A 19,392-nucleotide genomic window follows, 5' to 3' on the forward strand; every position below is an offset into this window, starting at 1 on the left:
TTTTTTAGCTTAGCTCTGAATTGGGCTGAAAAGTGTTAGGTCCCTCAACCTCTCCACAAAGCTGTGGTAGACAGCTGCGTTCTGAACAAACATTAGTTATAATTAAGGGGAAAGTCAGTTCTTGTATTGTATCTGCTCAGTAAAACATGATGCAGAATGCACTGATGTCATTATATACAAATACATTGCATAAGTACTCTAAAGGATGTCTATTATATCTGTTTAGCTAACAATCCCAAAGGCTTTGGGTGCTGTTAATACAAAATACAAATTTGTAATACTGAAATAGATGTTGGGCTTGATATGGAGGTCCAATTCTAACACAGGACTAAAAGTGCATAACCAAGGAAGCATTTAGAATCTTACTGGGAATTAATAAGACTCATATATAAAGCATATAACATACTTGACAAAAAAACAGATGAGTTCTACTTTCCAAATTTCTGGCAGAGTTTTCCTGGTCTTGTGATGGCTTTGTAGTGTGGAATGGTAAAGATGAAGAAGGTCCATGCACAGAGCATGCAGAACTGTGGCCTCAGTGCTATATGTAACATAAATATTCTTTGCAGAATTCAAATAGAAAAGGACTGGGAATGTAAGAAGGGTAGAGAGGATGAAGGCTCACAGTGCTGCTGTTCTTATCCTTATCGTTAGGAAATAGACATGACTTGAGAGGAGAAAGATGTAGTCAGCAAAATTATATTAGGCTAAGATGCCACCCTGTGCAGCCACGCAGACATTATGAAACACTTGATGGGAATCATAGAATAACCCAGTTGGAAGAGACCCACTGGATCATCGAGTCCAACCATTCCTATCAAACACTAAACCATGCCCCTTAGCACCTCGTCCACCCGTGCCTTAAACATCTCCAGGGAAGGTGACTCAACCACCTCCCTGGGCAGCCTCTGCCAGTGCCCAATGACCCTTTCTGTGAAAAATTTTTTCCTAATGTCCAGCCTAAACCTCCCCTGGCGGAGCTTGAGGCCATTCCCTCTTGTCCTGTCCCCTGTCACTTGGGAAAAGAGGCCAGCACCCTCCTCTCTACAACCTCCTTTCAGGTAGTTATAGAGAGCAATGAGGTCTCCCCTCAGCCTCCTCTTCTCCAGGCTAAACAAACCCAGCTCTCTCAGCTGCTCCTCATAAGGCCTGTTCTCCAGCCCCTTCACCAGCTTTGTTGCTCTTCTCTGGACACACTCCAGAGCCTCAACATCCTTCTTGTGGTGAGGGGCCCAGAACTGAACACAGGACTCAAGGAGCGGTCTCACCAGTGCAGAATACAGAGGGAGAATAATCTCCCTGGACCTGCTGGTCACGCCGTTTCTGATACAAGGCAAGATGCCATTGGCCTTCTTGGCCACCTGGGCACACTGCTGGCTCATGTTCAGTCGACTATCAACCAACAGCCCCAGGTCCCTCTCCTCCAGGCAGCTTTCTAGACAGACCTCTCCCAGTCTGTAGCACTGCACAGGGTTGTTGTGCCCCAAGTGCAGGACCCGGCATTTGGCCTTGTTAAACCTCGTCCCATTGGACTCTGCCCAGCGGTCCAGCCTGTTCAGATCCCTTTGCAGAGCCTCCCGACCCTCCAGCAGATCGACACTTCCACCCAGCTTAGTGTTGTCTGCAAACTTGCTAAGGGTGCACTCAATGCCTTCATCCAGGTCATTGATAAAGACATCGAACAGGGCTGGACCCAGCCCTGAGCCCTGGGGAACCCCACTTGTCACTGGCCTCCAGCTGGATTTTGCACCATTTACCACCACTCTCTGGGCCCGGCCATCCAACCAGTTTTCCACCCAGGAGAGCGTGCGCCTGTCCAGGCCAGAGGCTGACAGTTTCTCAAGCAGAATGCTGTGACATACTGTGTCAAAGACAACAGAAGAAGTTAATATTGCTAGAAGTGCAAACAAGTAAAGCTGCCACATTTTTGCACTGATGATATATACAAATAGGAGTACTGGAATGCTCAGGTCAACCCTTACAGTTGAACCAGCCAAACAAAACCCAAGTTCTACTAAAAACCCAACACACAGCACAGGTTAACTCCAGCACTAAAACAACCGATGAGTCTGGAACGTTTCAGTAGAACCTACCTGTGACCTTGCCCAAGGTGAGTGATTTGATGGCCTTAAAATCAATCTCAGAGAAGTTGTGTTTGAGTTTGAGAACTTGATCAACCTGCAAGAGGTCAATAAAATTAGTTCATTACAACAGCATATAGACACACTAGGTCTCTCTGTACTGCAAACTTCTGGGAACGCTCTCAGCTGCAAATCAGTTAATTCTGCCCCCAAGCTACTCTAAAGATAGCAAAGTGCCTGTGCTTTGATTTTAGTGCGAGAAGCTGAAAGGTACACCAGAATAGTCATATAAAGGGCTTTGAAGAAACTTCCTCTCTGGAGAAAAGCTTAAAATGTTTGACACTGAAATCTCCCTGCTTCCAAAATCCATGTCTAGTCACTTTAGAATACACTCAAAGGAGGCCTCTCTAGTAATGTATTGTGAAGAATTAGTTCTACAAAGAAGAAAGCCACAATTCAGCAGACAATAGATGATTGGCACTTGAGGAAAAGATGGGCTTTTACCTTCAGCCTCATTCCTAGATGATTTAGCCTACCCACCTTAGTTGCATGCTAACCGTGTTATCATTTTACTACCCAGAAATGGAAATTGTAGAGGAAAGAAAACCTGTGGTGCTCTGTGTGTTTCTGTCTCATTCTGATTTTATTCCTTAACATACAGCTTCTTTTTAGACTCTGCCAACCTGCCCTGTTAAATGACTGCTCCCCAGATGTAGCTGATTCGTTTTGTAATACGAACTGCTATAATTAGCCTCAGAAGGAAAGCAGAAGGAACAGTAAGATGGTCCTTTTCTCCCTGCCTTGGCAAAACAGGAAAAGCAGGGAAATAGGGCAGAGGAGAGCTCTCACTTGTCATGAAGTTGTCCCAGAGAGCAGATCTTCCTCCAAGCAAACTGACAAGTCATTGCCATACACATGGTAGCTGCATCCTACATTCCCTCAGCCTTTCCTCTTCTGTGAGAGGATAAGGAAGCTGGGGTCACATTCTCTCTTGGGACACGTATCCCAAAGGAAATTACAACTGCCACATGCTCAGCTGTTTTTCTCCCTTTGGCAGCTTTTTAATGATACTTTCTGTGACCTTCCTGTAGTAATACAGGTCACACAGACATCCTTAAGCCCCATCATAGCTCCAATGGTCCAGATGAACTTCTGGCCAAAGATGTTTTCTAATTTGTAGATTGTCAGAGACAGTGGAAGGATTATTCTACAGAAAGCACCACAGCTGGGGACTCCTTGAAGCAGGGTCTGGGTGGAACTATGGTATAACCAGCTGTTCTGCTGCTGGACTACCTTTGGTTGCAACAGATCAGTGTGAAACCTTTGCCTCCTGCAGGCATTGAAATTAGTGGGTCTGTTTGCGGCATGAAATATGCACAAGCCACGGTATACCTGAATGACGAGCTCTCTGCCTTCTCTGTTAATCTTCACATGATGCAACTGTCGGTTGGCAAAATTTCCAGAGTCAATGGTGAAAATGAGAAGCCCATCCTTACTCAGCTTGTATCGAACCTGTAAACTTCCTTAATAGTAGAACAAAATTCTGTGTATCAAACCTGAGTCAATAATGAGATACTCTTCAATACCTTCACACAATATATGACTAATTTTCTTCTCATTGCACTGGAGTAACAAGGTTAAAAAGTCAAGAAAGAGGTTGAGCAAAAATGAAATAATTCAAGCCATAATGAAAAGTATGAAAAAAAAAATTGCACTGGAAGAGTTTGCCTTCCCACTAGCTAATAAACTCTACTATGGAGAAATATAACTTAATTGAGTAACTAAATATATCAAAGGAGAGTATGTCTGTCTGCAGGTCAGACATTTAGCACTACCACAAAAGCTGACCTACATTAGTCTGTTAAGGATCACTTCCACCAGAGGGCATGCAGGTCTTACATGATTCTATTAAACTAATATTAGTGGAATTTACGTTTCCTTTTCATCAAGATGTAACAGACAACACAGAAGACAGTGAAAACTGTGAGAATTATAACTTAATTTCAGACATTTAAAGGTCCAGACACATTATGATTTATACGCAATACAAGGAAAAAAGTACTGTAAATGACTATACAGAAAAAAATAGTTTCTTTAACACAAAAAATTCTTGGTGTTCGAATGTATTTTAAGACATAAATACAATTCATATAAATATGAATAGCAAACAGCTCCTTCAGTCTTTGTATCAAAAAAAGTATCATGACTTCTGATAGTAACAGTATCATAACTAATGAAAATACACAAAAAACCAAGGAATCCAATATGAATTTTAATCCTTCCACAAATGACTACAGGGGATATATATGTATATGTGGATATATATTTATAATTTAAAAGGAAAAGAATCTATTCCGATAAAATCCTTTCAAGCTTACTTTTCTGCAAATTAAGCAGCAGTGAGAAAAAAAAAAATCTATGAACTTTCAGAACACTTTTTATGCATCAGCAACCAAAATATGTGGAAAAGTGGCACCATAGCGTTATAAAGCTTTTCCAGGCTACTTCATTACTGCCTCCAAGGAGAAAATGAACACTGACAGCACCATGAGGCTGAGTGAAGGGTCCTTCATTTATGCCCTGTTCTGAAAAAACCATTGTAAACCCCCTCCTATCTCCTTCCACTTCAGCACTTATGGTAACACAAGTTCATGGTATCCAAAGCATCACAAATTTTTGCACAAGACTACAGACAAAAGTAACCTATGCTGAATGGCAGGGACCAACTGACTGATGGTCACTGAAGGATGTGTTCACACCATTTTAGCTCTAGAACCATATTCAGCTTTTTGCAGATGCAATGCATGCATGCATGTCATGATATGCCTGCATGAGCTGCCGCATATGTGTGTGCACCGCAATGTTATTTAGAGGGAGCACTGACCCCAGAAGCAGTCTGACTTTTTAATGAAGTGAACAAGCACCCCTGGCTGGCTCCCATATCCAGCTGTATTAATGCTGCAAGGTTGCTTGCAGGTCTAGAGTTAGCAACAGAGGACATAGAGCAGTCCTCCTTCAGTATATAGTGTGGACGCACCTGCTTTCTTTAGCCTTGCAAGTTCTCTCCCAGTAAGGCCAGCTCTAGTGTTCTACAAGCTACTGTAAAACCACTTTATAAAGAGCTTACAATAATGTATGCTTCCTGCAGAATACTAATTTGTTGTCTCTACACAACTCACACTGATGTTGGTAGTTCCTCCAGATTGGACGCAGAGTCCAGTTAAGATCATCCCTCCTCCTTTTGCCTCCCTGGGATGTTTGGTTGCTCAGGCTCCTAAAAGCTGCAATTTTTGTAACATTCAGTACATCCCAGATAAGCACTGCCATTCTCTGTGCTTTGCAAGACAGAAACAAAGCTTCCAAAAATGAGAGGGAAAATGAGAATGAACTACTAAGATGCAAGCTTTTTTGTTTGTTGAGAGGGCTGCAGGATCAGGTGAGCTTTAAAGTGAAAATTTTAAAAAAAAGTGCATAAAAGACATTTAATTTCTTACACATATTCATGGATGCTAGAGGGGAATTTGTAAAGAGATCAAGGTCACTAACAACTGCTAAATTATTAAGTGCGATATTACAGATCCTGATTCACCTGCCCCAAACCATACCACAAAGCTCTCACCCCCTCACTGCATAGCTAGGACAAGGAGCTACTACCTATCACCATTAATGTCACATGTAAAGGTCTAAGTTTAAATCACAATCCCTTTTTCTGTTTCTGAATGAAAGATGCATCAATAGAGAACACCAGCCTAAACCTCTTACAACCACTTTACTTTAGAAAGGTATGAGCAGGAAATAAAAAAAAAAAAAAGCCGAAGTGCAAGGAAGTTAAGGGACCTTCTTCAGATTTGCTCATTAGGGTAGTGGCAGAACTGATAAAAAATGCAAAGGTTGCCAGACTCTGCACACAACAACAGAGATGACCACACAGAATAAACTAAGAAAGTTTCACATCTGAAACAAAGATGTGATAGTGTAACAGGTTGGTCCAAACCAAAAATCATGTTCTAGCAGCAGTTCTTTAGAGGCTACCTCTTACCTGGAACCTTTGAAAGTGATGTAATGTAAAACATGGAACTGGGCTTAGATTTGGTCTGTGACCTTGCACTAGTTGCTTTGTTCAGAAACATGAAACTACTACTCTGCTCTTTTCAAATGCTATGAACACACCAGTGTATAAAACATAAAAGATACTACTATATCCAGGTGATAAACATAGCAACCAGCACATTTTTGTTCAAAGAGAGCCAGCAAGACATGCAATATATCTAGGCTCTCAGCTGCTGCAAACAGGGATTTACCTGTTGACTTCATCAAAGAAGCCTTGATTATAAACTAGAAACTATCTGTTCCATTTGTTGGTATACAATGGAGGAGGTTCTTGAAATCCTGTAAAAACATATCTTATTTTTTACAGTGGTACAATTTTACCTTATTATTTAGAAATCATTGAATAGCATTTTATTTTATCAAATTGCTTTGAATTCCAATGACAACTTTATTTGGATGCCTGTTCTTCAAAACCATTGAAGTAAAGTTGGCATTTTGTCTGGGGTCAAATTTTCATTAATATAAACCAGAAGTACATGGGATCATCTCCCTAAAAGAGATGGTTTGGAATTTACACCAGTGAGAGGTGAGAACTGATGAGCTGAGAGCTGACGTTGGCTTGTGTTCAATATCATTTTTTTTTCTGTTTTCTGACTACAGAATAATTTGTCTGGCAGATTACGTTCCCATTTTGCTACTTGACAAGCAAAATGAAAGGATTATTAATTAAGTTTATTATGAAGAAAATTTTTTTTGTCCTCTGAATTTTGATTATCTGGTCTGCTTCCTTTCTTCGTCACATCAGCCCAGTGTCACTAACTAAATAAACTAAATAAAAATCAGTATAAACCACCTCTATTCTCCCTATTCTCTATTCTCTCCCTATTCTCTATTCTCTCCCTATTCTCTATTCTCTCTCTATTTACATCATTTTTCCTCACAATAGGGATTCACACTAATCATGAGCAGCATAATTTCTGGCAGTCTTGCTGCAGTCATGCTTGTCATCCTTTTTTCAGCTCCCTGTGTCTGAACATGCACACCTGGAGTGCCATAATGCTCAAGCAATACACTGCCTGTTGTGTTTTCTTCCTTCACTAATGTATGTAGAATTGCTGGAGGCAATTTCTATCAAGTCCATAAAGGACGGAGGGAAGGAAAGAGAGAGGTATCATGTTTTTGGCCTTGGGCTGGAACACTTTACTGGGCATGTTACCCCACTAGCATTAGCTAAGAGGAGATTCACACTTTATTATAGTCATTAGTCATCCCTTACACCTTCCAATTCTGCAGACTGCAGAACTGCAAGGAAACATGCTGTGCTAACTCCAGAAGAGCCCAAGAAGGGGGCAGGCATAGTATAGCCAGTGTTATAGAGTGCAGTGTGTTCTCATTTCACCACTTCTGGAAGAAATGAGGCCACATAGACTGCTACACTGCTGTGATGAGACCACTACCAGTATCAAAGCTGGCTTACTATACATGACTGTGGTCTTCTATCTGTAATCTGCAGTATTATAATCCATGACTGTAGGGCTGGACGATATCTTTCTGCTGATATCCAAGAGCTACAGAGCCATTTTAATAGGATTGCTGGGGCTCCCTTGTGCAGAGAGAAGTTCTGGGAAATAGAGATCAAAGGGCAGTATTTACGGCATCCCATGTTAGTGATTAGGTTTGGGATGACTTCTCTGAAACAAAACACTCCCAGGATACTCTTTCAGTGGTGATGGAGGACTGGGTTAGTACTTGATGGCAATACACGAACGATCAATGTCAACATAATCAGTCTCCAGGCAGCTACAGGAATAACAGGGTGCCTTCAAATTGCTTCTATGTTTTTGCTGAGGACAAAAAAGATGGAGTAGCAGCTCTTATGTCTAGTGGTAATAAGAACATTAAACTGGATAGAGATTTTTAGTTGTTCAGCCTGAAGAAGAGAAAAATATTCTGTAACTGTACAGTATGAAGAAAGACCTTGGCCACAATATGACGTTTTCTATGTCCAAAGTCTTTTCTGATTGAACACGTCAACAGCAGAGTTGTTTTTCTTTTGCCTGTGTCCACAGCAGTGCCTGAGTGGAACATCAGAAACACCTGGTGGCTTTGTGACCTGTGCCCACTAACTTTACATTCATTCTGGACTGCCAAAGATTGTGTTGAAAACCAAACAGTAATTTTTAAGTCATCAGCTGGAAAAGGGAGCATGGAAAAACATTATAGAGAGTGTTCTAGCTTAAGAAAAGACTTCCTAAAAGATCTCATCCAATGAGCTTATAGCAGCTCTGCAGAAAGCAAAATAATGGATAACAGGAATTTGGTCTATAAATCCACGATTCATAGGCAAGGTTCTTGTCACACATGTCACCAGGACCACAGGTCTTGTATCATTTAGTCTTCAAGAACCACACAGCAAGGAAGGAAATGACATGCCCTTGGAGTCAGAGACTTCTCTGCAGGACCTTCATTTGCAGAAACTGGTTTTAAATGAGTCCAGATTGAACCCAACATTTCCGTCAACTTCAACAGCACTTTTTAATGACTTAAACTGGCTGGAGCAGCTGGCAAAACATCTTGCACCACTTGGGAGAAGCTGAGGTTAGTTCAGGGAGCACATGCGGGTAGTGCACATAAAACATAAAACTTTACCATTATTAGGTAACATCAGGAAAAGTCCTTTAAATCATGGCAGCTGACAACACTTGACTTGAGAGAAATGTGTATGTATAAAACAATGAAACATTGTGCTAGGAAAAGGGTCTTGGACTATCCCTGTGTATCCCATTGCCTCAGAGGTCCCAGAAACACAGGAGTTATGGACCAACAGAATCTCCTACAGCTGTGCGTAAAAACAGCAGACATCCTGCTCAGACTGGAAGATGTTAATTACATCATACACCAATGCTCAGCACTCACCTGAGCTATAACTAAAAGAGAAAATAATTAAGGAAGGCACCAATTAAGCAAAGGGCAGAATATATTAGTGAAATTACTGATGCTGCTACTATGAAAAATACCTAATAATATTCAAGTATTTAATCCAGAAAGCCATTTGCAGCTTGTAAGGTGGAAATACTTGTCCATTCCTGATCGCAGAACAGCACATGACAGTTTTTAGTCTCCTCCACAACAAAATATCTCTCTAGCAACTTGCACAGCTTCAGCGTGACTATATCCCTCTTCATAGCCTAGATATTTAAAAATGAACTACCACTTTCTCAGTTAGAAGCAGCTGGCTAAAAAACCTGCTCCTTAATTAGTAGCTTCTCCCCAGGGATATTTACTCAGTAAATTTACTCTTCAGTGCTGCTAGTGATTCGAAAGAACAAGGCCCATCTCTTCAACTTCCAGTGGCATTTAAGTAAGAACATTTTTAAGAGGTGACTCCTGCTATTTGTTCTGCATGGAGAAAACAAAGAGGAGAAATTGTTGAACATGTTTGCTGATACGATTACTCAGCTATTGCATTTGCTTAGACACCTTTTCATAGGGTCTTAAAAAAAAATAAATATAATCCACTCTTCAATTTTTTTGTAAACTAATGGTAGTGAAAGAAATACTTGCTTATTTGAATGCTTTCCACTCAGTGCTTGAGACATTCAGAACTTAAGGATCATATTCCGCCCATCCTATATTAAAGTAAAAAAAAAAACAAAACCCAAACAAACAAAAAACAGCCAACATTTTCATGTTGCATTTTCCCAAAAGCCTGTAAAGAAGCCTAACTGGGGGCCCACGACCCCAGTTCGCTTTAGAGTCCTGCTTGGCAGCTGAAGCCAGATTGAGAATGTCACTTAAACACCAACAAATGTAGCTAGAACCCCTACGTGACTGACAAAGATGTTTAACCTTCATAGACATCTCATTCCCACTAGCTGCCAGTGGGCTTAACACAGGCTGACCAACAATTAAGAAGGAACTGGCAGATGATTCTTGCTCCAAAGCTAGAAAATACTGCAAGTCCAAAAGATGACCCAGAAGACCATGGTCACAGAGCTGATGTAAAGCCCGACTTTGCTTCTTTCTTTGCCTTAAACATTTTGTCTGAAGGCTACCCATTTGTGGGTTTCTTTTGTGGTGCCAGCAATGAATAGTGGAGGTGGTACAGCAGGAGACCTCCCCAAGGACGGACCTTGAGAGCCTCATCTGTAGCACCAGGTTCAATGCAGGGGTGGTGCAGGAGTAAGCACCGCTCCCCCTCACCTGGATGAGCCCAAGGTCCGAAGCTGGCTCCTACAGGGGTAGGTGATGCAGTGGTGGGTGCTGCTCACCCCCCCTTCCTCCATCCACCAGACTGCCCAGCCCAGACCCTCCCAAGACACGTGGCAAGACCACCCCAACACGTGCCGATGGAGGTTGGATGGGCCTTATAAAAGAACTCGCAAGGAACCATGCAGGGGCCTCTCACTCACAGACTCTCCCTCTCCACCAGCATCACTTCAATCGGACCAGCCTGGACCACACAGCCTGGAGGAAGCTGCTCCTGCAACCACATGTTCCCAAGGAACTGCTGCTGCCATCGATGAGCGGATTTCTTTCCTTTTCTCTTTCTTTCTCCTTCTTTCTTTCCCTCTGTCTCTCCCCTGTTACCTTACGGTGTGTGCGTCGGATTGGATCCGAGTGACCTTGGTTGTTTTCAGGGATCAGATTGTGATCTAAAGAGGTTGGGATTTGTTTCTGTAACTTTGGGAAGTTGCACCCTCATGTCTCAGCTGTGCCCTCCAGTATTTTGGTCTGTTCATGTTTGCTGGACCCAGAATAAATACTGCTTTTGATTTTTGCCCTGGGAGTGACCTTGTTGGCCTCTGGATTGCTGCACAGATAGAACCCTCCCTACCCCAGTCAGTCCTGGATGCGAGCATGTGGCTTGTGGGTCCAGGGTGAGACAGCTCATCATGCACACACTGAATGGCTTAAACATAGAGCTTACTCCAGTGACTTTAAGGGGAACACAAATCTACATAGAACAGCCTATGTCCATGCTTTAGGCTAGACCTAAAGTAGGAACAGAGCTAACCCATGGATGTGGGATAATACTAAGCACAGTCTCTCCATTTTAGCTCATGGTTAAGCACACACAGAGGTGTATTTATGTACCCTGGAGGTGATGGACAGAGCATTGCCACACTTCAGGATCTACCAGCTTGTTGATTGCCAACAGTCTTCCTCCTTTGTGTCACAGTTTATCCATCAGTGAAATATACTTTGGAAAGTGACATAAAACCTCTGGGCAAGCAACAATTTTAAAAAAATACTATTAGTCTTTATCATTATCTCTCCATTCCTAGATAATTCATTTTGGTGAAGGCACAGGTTACTGTTTTTTTTACATGGTGATGCTTCCTTAATTATCTTTTTTCCCTGAAAGTGACCGAATGTAAATATGAAGGAAGGAGCTGATGGTATTAGGTGCGGTTACATCTCCCTGAAATTACCTGCTTTCTGATGGTGTAGTTTATTCAGGTAAATTTTTATTTATGCCTTTTCTATACATTCTTTAGAATTTTAAAAGTCATTTTAAGACCTTTCATTAAATAAACCATTGGATTTGATACAGAGATATCTCCCCCATCTTTAAACTCACACTGGATGCCACTCGTCTTCTCATGGTTGGGTGTTCAGCAGGCCTGCCCCGTTGTTTACTCATCCTTACACTCAGAAAAATCTTGGCAGGCTTTCATCTCACACTGTACTTTTCACTTGCGCCTACTGCAGCAGTCAGACTGGCAGGAAGATCTTTTATTCTGTACCCACTGGATGAAATAAAAAGTAGTATCCTATGTATTTTATTCCAAAAGTTCAACCTGGCTTTGAAAATTATACATGATTATACATTATACACTGCACGAATAGCTCTCAGGAAAAAAAGACTGAGATCCTCTGTTGTAATACCCTGAGAAATTCATACCAAACTGCCCTCACTAAGATCCTGGTGCATGGTTTCCATTCTTTTCCTAGAATAGAATCATTAGATTGGAAAAGACCTTAGAGATCATCAACACAAACTGTACCTTTCTGCTACTAAATCATGTCCCCAAGCACCACATCTACCCACCTTTTAAACACCTTCAGGGATGGTGACTCAACCACCTCCCTGGGCAGCCTGTTCCAGTGCTTGATAACCCTTTCTGTGAAGAATTTTTTCCTAATGTCCAATCTAAACTTCCCATGATACAGCTTGATGCCATTCCCTCTTGTCCTATCACCTACCACATGGGAGAAGAGACCAACATGTACCACTCTGCAACCTCCTTTTAGGTAGTTGTAGAGAGCAATAAGTCCTCAGCTTTCTCTTCTCCAGGCTAAACAATTCCAGTTCCCTCAGACACTCCTCATATTCACCCATAGACATTCAACCCTATTACCACCGTCAATGAGTTCAAGGCTGTTGAAACTCTACCCCACCACCTCTCCTTCCTTCCCTATCCTTCCTGAAGTCTGTAGCCTTCTGCAACAGCACTCCACTTAAGTGAGTCATCTCACCATGTTTCCGTGATAGCAATTATATCATAGTCCTACTGCATTACAATAACTTCTAGCTCCTCATGTTTATTGCCCATGCTGCGTGCATTGCTATAGATGCTCTTCAGGTGGGCTGAACCATTCCTGTTTTAGTTTTGCCAGTACAGATGCTTGTTCAAGCAAGGACTTGTTTCACACTGGCCTAACAAATAACTGTATTGTTCAGCAATGAGAATGTAGAAAAAAATCATCTGAACAGAAAAAATGAAATAATCAATTTGAGCACTACATGATGTCTGTGGAGCAGGAGAGTTAGCAATAACCTTTTAAATAAGACTAGAGAAACAACCATATGCCTCTTTTCTCAAACCTCCTTTTCATTCTTAATTCATAATAAAGACAGCACAGAACTTTGTGGGTTAATGGCTTTCTGGGGTTAATGAGCCCTGTTCATGTGTTGAGCTCTATAGACATTGCCTGGCTGGTGACGAATCTCTGGGAAATGTTCTGGTTCTCTGACCAGTAAGTCACTGCCTGTATCATAGGTTATGCCGGCCTCTGTGACTGGAGAAGCTGGATCCTATAATTAGTGAGCTTTTCCTGATTATAGCAAACTCTTGAGATCTGAGTTTCCTAACAAACCACAGCCACTGGCATGCAAAGAACTGGCTTGTGTTCTTAAGTCATCTTATGTAGAAAATTAGAGGAAGGATTAAACACTTGCTTAGTAACAATCCTAGTACAAGAACCATATAATGGCAGCATTGTGATGACTTTTCTGTAGCTAAATACACACCTATATGTGTATCCTTTTACTACTTTACCTTCAAATGCATAGTTCTGCAATCTTTCACAGAACCATAGAATGATTGAGGTTGGAAAAGATCTCTGAAGGTCATGTTGTTTAAGTTCCCCACTCATGCTCACTTAGAGCTGGCTGCCCAGAGTCATGTCCTAGTGGCTTTTGATTATCTTAAAAGATGGAGACTCCATCATTCTCTGAGCAAGATGTGTTAATGCTCAGTCACCCTCACAGTAATAAAATGTTTTCTGATGTTCAGATGAAATCACCTCTGCTTCAGTTTGTTCTCACTGCCTCCTAAATGGCCTTGCAATGACACCTGCCAGCTCCCTCAGCACTTAGAGGTGCATCCTATCAGGGCCCGTGGGCTTATATATACCCAGTTTGGTTAAGCCTTTCCTGCCTGATCCTCTTCCACGAAGTGCACATCATCTGTACTCCAGACTTTTTGCCTGTTCTTGACCTAGGATTCCTGAAGGCTAGTCTTACTAGTAAAGATTAAGGTATTAACACTCAGTTTTATCAGACAAGAAGGATGAAGTAATCTTTTTACTATCCAGCCAGACTAACTGATCTGTTATGAGAAAAAAAAAAAAAAGAACATGCTAATAGAGATACTACAAGCAAGATAGAGAAGGACGTTCGCTTGCACCTAGGCTGGCTCTTCCAAGTATTATTAGCTTGGACTGCTTGTTATGTGGAAACAGCTACGCTGCTCTGAGGGAGCATTTGAGCCAAAGGTTTCACTGAACTACATCTCTCACTAGGCATCTCTCTATGCCCAAAACAGAGATAATTCACAACTTAAGAATAACTGAAAAATGACTACTATTAAGTCTCAGGACTAAGGGTTTTGGTAAAATTGGTTCTGAAAAGACACTAATTTCAGAATTACTGAAGAGCATATATATACCTGCAGCATCCATTTAAACACAGAAGCTTGTGATCCTCCGTCCTTCCTCACCACCCCTTTCAGAACAGCTCCACAGAAATCTAATAATAAAAATGACTTTTCAGCTGCAGAATGTGAGCTAGGAACTTAAATCTTCTCCTCCAAACAAATGGGAATGTATGTTTTCTTCCTAACTGATTATCTGCAGCCAGCAGTGTGGGGGTTTATGCCAGATACCAGTAAATTCTAAGTCAGTCTGTATATATGCAGAGCACAGATCAATTATTAACTGCATGCTCAGTCCTTCCTGCTCCATATAATCCAATTACATTTCCCTTGTTTTTCCCTTGTGGGTCTCCAGAACATCTCCTGACCCTTCAGTACAGCAAAATTATCTTCATGAATACAAACATGTCCATGAATTCAGCTAATAAGACAGACCTTTTAGTTCTCTCCTCTTGGAAAGCAGATAAAGAAATCTGCCAGAGTCCTTGGCTGAATGCTGTGGCTGCTGCTTCTTTCAAGTAAATCTCATACACTTAGAGATTTAGAATGCCATATGCTAAAACAACAATAAAAAAATTGAGTTTGGGTGCCAAATCCACCTATTCCCTTAAAGACTTTTTACAACTGGATATGAACTGAAAACTCAAATCAGCATTCCCATTTTCTGCAAAGCATGCTAATAGCAGAGAATCATCCAAGGGACCAGAGATGTATCTAACCACAGAGTTTCTCTACTTACATAAAGAAACTGATTGGGAGATCTCCTGCCACCTCAGCTTATGGTGACAGAGAAGGCTCCCATTTACAGGCAAATGGGAGAAAATGTCTTTGAAATTCACCATTCCTCATCAAACTCTCACTGCTCCTTCACCCAGTAAATTACACAGGATTTCAGGGCCAACAACAACAATTGCCTGAAATTATATTTAGAAGATAGGTAGTCCGATCTGCCATATAAAATCATTTAATGGCTGTTAACCGGGTACAATTCTCAGTCATTCACAGACAGTTGCTTGAAAACTGGTCTCCTCAACAAATCTGTCTCCTACACTTCACAACACAACTCACTTTCCTGCTGCTGATCTGTTAAAAATAACTATACCTAAACCTTCACACTATTTTCAACTTCAGTGACATAAATTGTGGAAGCTGTTCAATAGGTATTGAGCTTGTAAGCCAGAAGGTGTTCTCAAAAGATAATACTATTGCACTAGCAATAGCATATCCTAGAGAGTATTTCTGCAGCAGTTAGTTATGTTCTGTAGTACTCACATGCCAAAATTAAAACCTGTAAGGTGGTGAAGCAGAAGAACCAGTGAAAACTTGAAAATCATCCCCAAAACCCACCCCAATGTTTCAGTAAATCCTATTTTCCTTAATTATTTTAGCTTTGCCTGACTGAACTCCAGAGTGCAAAGTGTGAACGGAATCCAAGTATGCTTTGCCTCAAATATTGAACGAGGGATTTTTGCCTTTCTTTACTACTGAGTGACAAAACCTTCATTTTTTTTCTTGAGAAATGTTGTTAGAATTGCAGCTCAACAGAGTTGCAAGGCAAAAAACAATCAATACAATTTACATGCCTTTTACAGAAACGCTGCTTCTGACTTAGAGACAGTAGTTGATTAGAGTAGATTTTTACTTTATTAAAATGAAAAAGCTCTGTAGCTTCTCACTAATTAAATTTTCTTCCATTTGCAGAGTGTTAATTCAGCTTACCTCTATTACATTTGGATATATTTTGTTTTCTTTTCCTATTAATTTCAAAAAATAGCTGATTTCAAGACCTTATAGGGCAGGGCAGTGGAGATGATCTAGGTCCTACTACTATATTCTGAGTATCAGAGACCTACTATTTTCATTTGTACATTTGATCTTAACTATGCTTTTTCCCTTGTCTTTAATCTTTCCTGTACAATTTCAGAGTCTTGCTTTCCAAAAGAAATGGAGAACGAAGCTCACTGGATGGCAATAGGTACTGGATAAAAAACAAAGAGGAAAAGGGATTCAAATTGTTCAGTTTCTTCTGAGATCAGATAGCAAATACAGATACATTTTCAATCACTCTACAATAGTTTGAGATTCTCTCTTTTCTTTGATGCTGGTATCTGCTGTTTTTCTATATTGGGAATCATATTGTTTCAATGGAGAAAGCAAACAACATTGAGAATCAAAGACTTGTGAAAACATTTGCTAGACAATATACTTCATCATAGTCATGTCACATTTGATAGGAAGAATGGAGAAAGGAGAACCACTAACAGTTTCTTAACATTTTTCTCCCTCATCAAGTAATGTCTTTAGGGATGAAGGCAAAGATGATAATACTAAGGTACTGGTAGCAGTGAAATAATGTAAATTAACAAAAATGTACAGTGAAAATTTAGCCTCGGAAAGAAAAAAAACCTAATTTTCTTGGCAGTAGCTTCCCACAATGTGAATAATTTCTGTGGACTGATGCACATAAAAGGCTAATCAAAAATATTTACCTATTTTCTGTAACTTAGTAATAAGCACTATAATTTGAAATTTCTACAGCACTGATATTAAAAATACACTGCCAATAATTACAGTGCTGCTAATCTTTCGGATGTGAGATCCATGGGACTATGTGAGCTTTATATACATATCCCTCTATATACACATACACATACCCATCTATATACAATATACACACATCTTGTGTGCTCATTTTGTGTAATTTAAAAATCCATGGGTATAACATTGAAGATTTGGGAGGTGAGGACAATGATAAGTTACTGCATACAATTTTCAAAAGCAAATGTATGATTTAGAAGCATAAGTATCAACTAATAGTGGAAAAAAAATCTCAAATCATAAGCTAGCAGGACATGAGCCAATTCATCAAAGGCAATAACCTCGTGACATAGATAAGTTCTTTGGGTGGGAACTGCTTCTAGAAATTTTAGCTGCTAGGCACTACTGACCATCTAATTTTATAGAAGGAGGTCTTATGTATAAGTCTAGAATTGTAACTTCTATATTGACATATGATGGTATCCAATATTTGTGATAACTACGCCTCCTTCACGAAACATCTACTCTCTAAGATTCCAAGCACTAGAAGAGCTTTCTGTCTGGGAAGTATTGATTTGGGTGGGTGTAGTCATGAAGAGTTTTTATTTCCTTTCCCAGAACTGACACTGGCCTGCTGGGTAACTCTAGAAGAATCATTTTACCACCAAAATTGTAGTGTCTCAACCAGAATGTATGGTATCTTGTAATTATATGACCTTCTTTACAGACTGTGTATTAGGGTTAAATGTAATTATTTAATAATTTTACTGAAATCAACTGATTTTACAAGAAATATTTCACACTTGGGTGGATTGGACTGTAGCTGCCTATACGAGTTCACTTTCATATAAAACCCTTTTAATACAGTCTAATTATGGATAGGTCTTGTAGACATTTTCACTTCTTTTATGTTAAATATTTAGCACAGGAAGTCTGAATTACCAGAACATTCTTCTCATTCTCACTTTTACTAACTTATAATTTGCCTAGTTATTTTGTGGATAATAGAAAAGTGGAATAAGAGGATACATGAGTAGCAGTTTGAAAAATACTTACAAAAGTTGAAGTATTAAAGTTCACATAGGCTGTTCCAATATAGTTTCTTAAAAAGTTGAAAGGGTCTTGACATTATATCAAATAATATTACTGCTCACCTCTTAAGTGAGAATGCCCATTCCCATTTCACCAGGAGCCCAACCTTTATCTGCCATTCAGTTATCCAGCAGGGACCTGCTTAGGTCTTGTTGTCAGACTCAGCAAGATTCAATGAAAATGAGCCAGTAAGAGTGAAGGAATCTCTCTCACTTTTAATGCTACAAAGGATGTTATCACTTATAGCCCAGTAACTTTATGGCAAGTATGAATGTTTTGGAGGAAGCAAGACTAACGTTATTTTCATTGGAATAATTTCAATTCCAACAAAACTAAAAAATTAGAGCACATAATATTTAAAAAATCACTACATTTGGGACAAAAGGCAGAGAATATAAGCATGTGCAAAGTAACCCTGAAAGAAACTTATAGGAGTCCAGGAGTCTAGACATGTTACCAATTTTCTAAACAGCTATTATCTTCACTTTACAAGTGAGTAAACAAAGGTACACATTTGAGAAAAGCACCATTGTTTGAATTGCCTGAGTATTGCTGAGAGTCTCTATCCCTGCACCAAAGCAGAGATCTGCAGATGGTGCAGCTGCCAAAATGCAAAGCTTATCTCTGCTTTTGCTGAGCTCCCACAAGAAATCCTGGTGTCCTGATCCCATCCCCTTCCCCACACACCATTAGAGAGAACCTCCTTCCAGAACTTCACAATTACAGCTTACTTATGGTTGCATTTCATCAATAAAAGTCAACTGACTCTTGTTTCTAAGGTCACTTTACACTACTCTGGCAGCAGGAAAGGTGATTTTAATGGATATTACATTTTCATTCACTTTAGGGCTATTTTCGATTGCCAGAGTGGCTTCAATAGACATGAGTGTAACTGAGAAGCAGATTCCAAGGTTTCACCTCAGCAGGGGCTAACCTCTACCACCCTGGAGCTACACACTGGAATATTCATATATCTGAAAGTCATAGACACTTGCCTCCAAGTGCAAATGGACATAAATCTGGGACTGGATGGGAGAGGAGAGAAGGTTTGCTAAGCAGTACCACTGTCCTGCTCTTACTTCACTTCAGGGAGGTGGGTCCAGGCTGATACTACCCCTTCTGTCCCTCCAAGGGATTTTGGATACTCATCCCATAACAGCCTGAATGCTAGCATATGGCATAACCAGGAGACAAACTACTGGAAATCCCATATAGAGAATAAAACTTTTTTTTTTCCCTAATAAGTTTCATTTGATGGTACTTGAAAGCTTAGCTATTTTGGAATTTGCAAGGCTTCAGAGTGGTCTGGGTCATTCGGCCAAATGCACACATCCAACCACACAGCATTAACTTTCTACTGTTCTGCCACAGGCTACTTACTGACTCACCACTATGCTTACTCATCACTTCCAGTGCTCTAGTGCCTGATAACTCTTGAATAATTCAAACACCTCTATTTGTCTATGTTG

The 19,392-nt window shown here is 40.4% G+C and overlaps 1 protein-coding gene across 2 annotated transcripts in view; it reads right to left on the reverse strand.

The window, feature by feature from the left end:
* Positions 1-19,392, reverse strand: part of CNTNAP5 (contactin associated protein family member 5) — a 281,176-nt gene that overhangs the window by 19,530 nt on the left and 242,254 nt on the right. For both annotated transcript variants that reach the window (XR_011337752.1, XM_069861390.1), the window contains exons 20-21: positions 3,474-3,604; positions 2,094-2,178 (exon numbers count right to left, since the gene is read on the reverse strand). Coding sequence is in view for 1 of the 2 variants with exons in the window: in XM_069861390.1 (XP_069717491.1) it covers positions 2,094-2,178; positions 3,474-3,604 (216 nt within the window). In the remaining variant the exon portion in view is untranslated. The remainder of the gene's footprint in view (positions 1-2,093; positions 2,179-3,473; positions 3,605-19,392) is intronic.

Source organism: Phaenicophaeus curvirostris, chromosome 7 (assembly GCF_032191515.1).
Source record: "Phaenicophaeus curvirostris isolate KB17595 chromosome 7, BPBGC_Pcur_1.0, whole genome shotgun sequence".
Classification (NCBI taxonomy): Eukaryota; Metazoa; Chordata; class Aves; order Cuculiformes; family Cuculidae; genus Phaenicophaeus; species Phaenicophaeus curvirostris.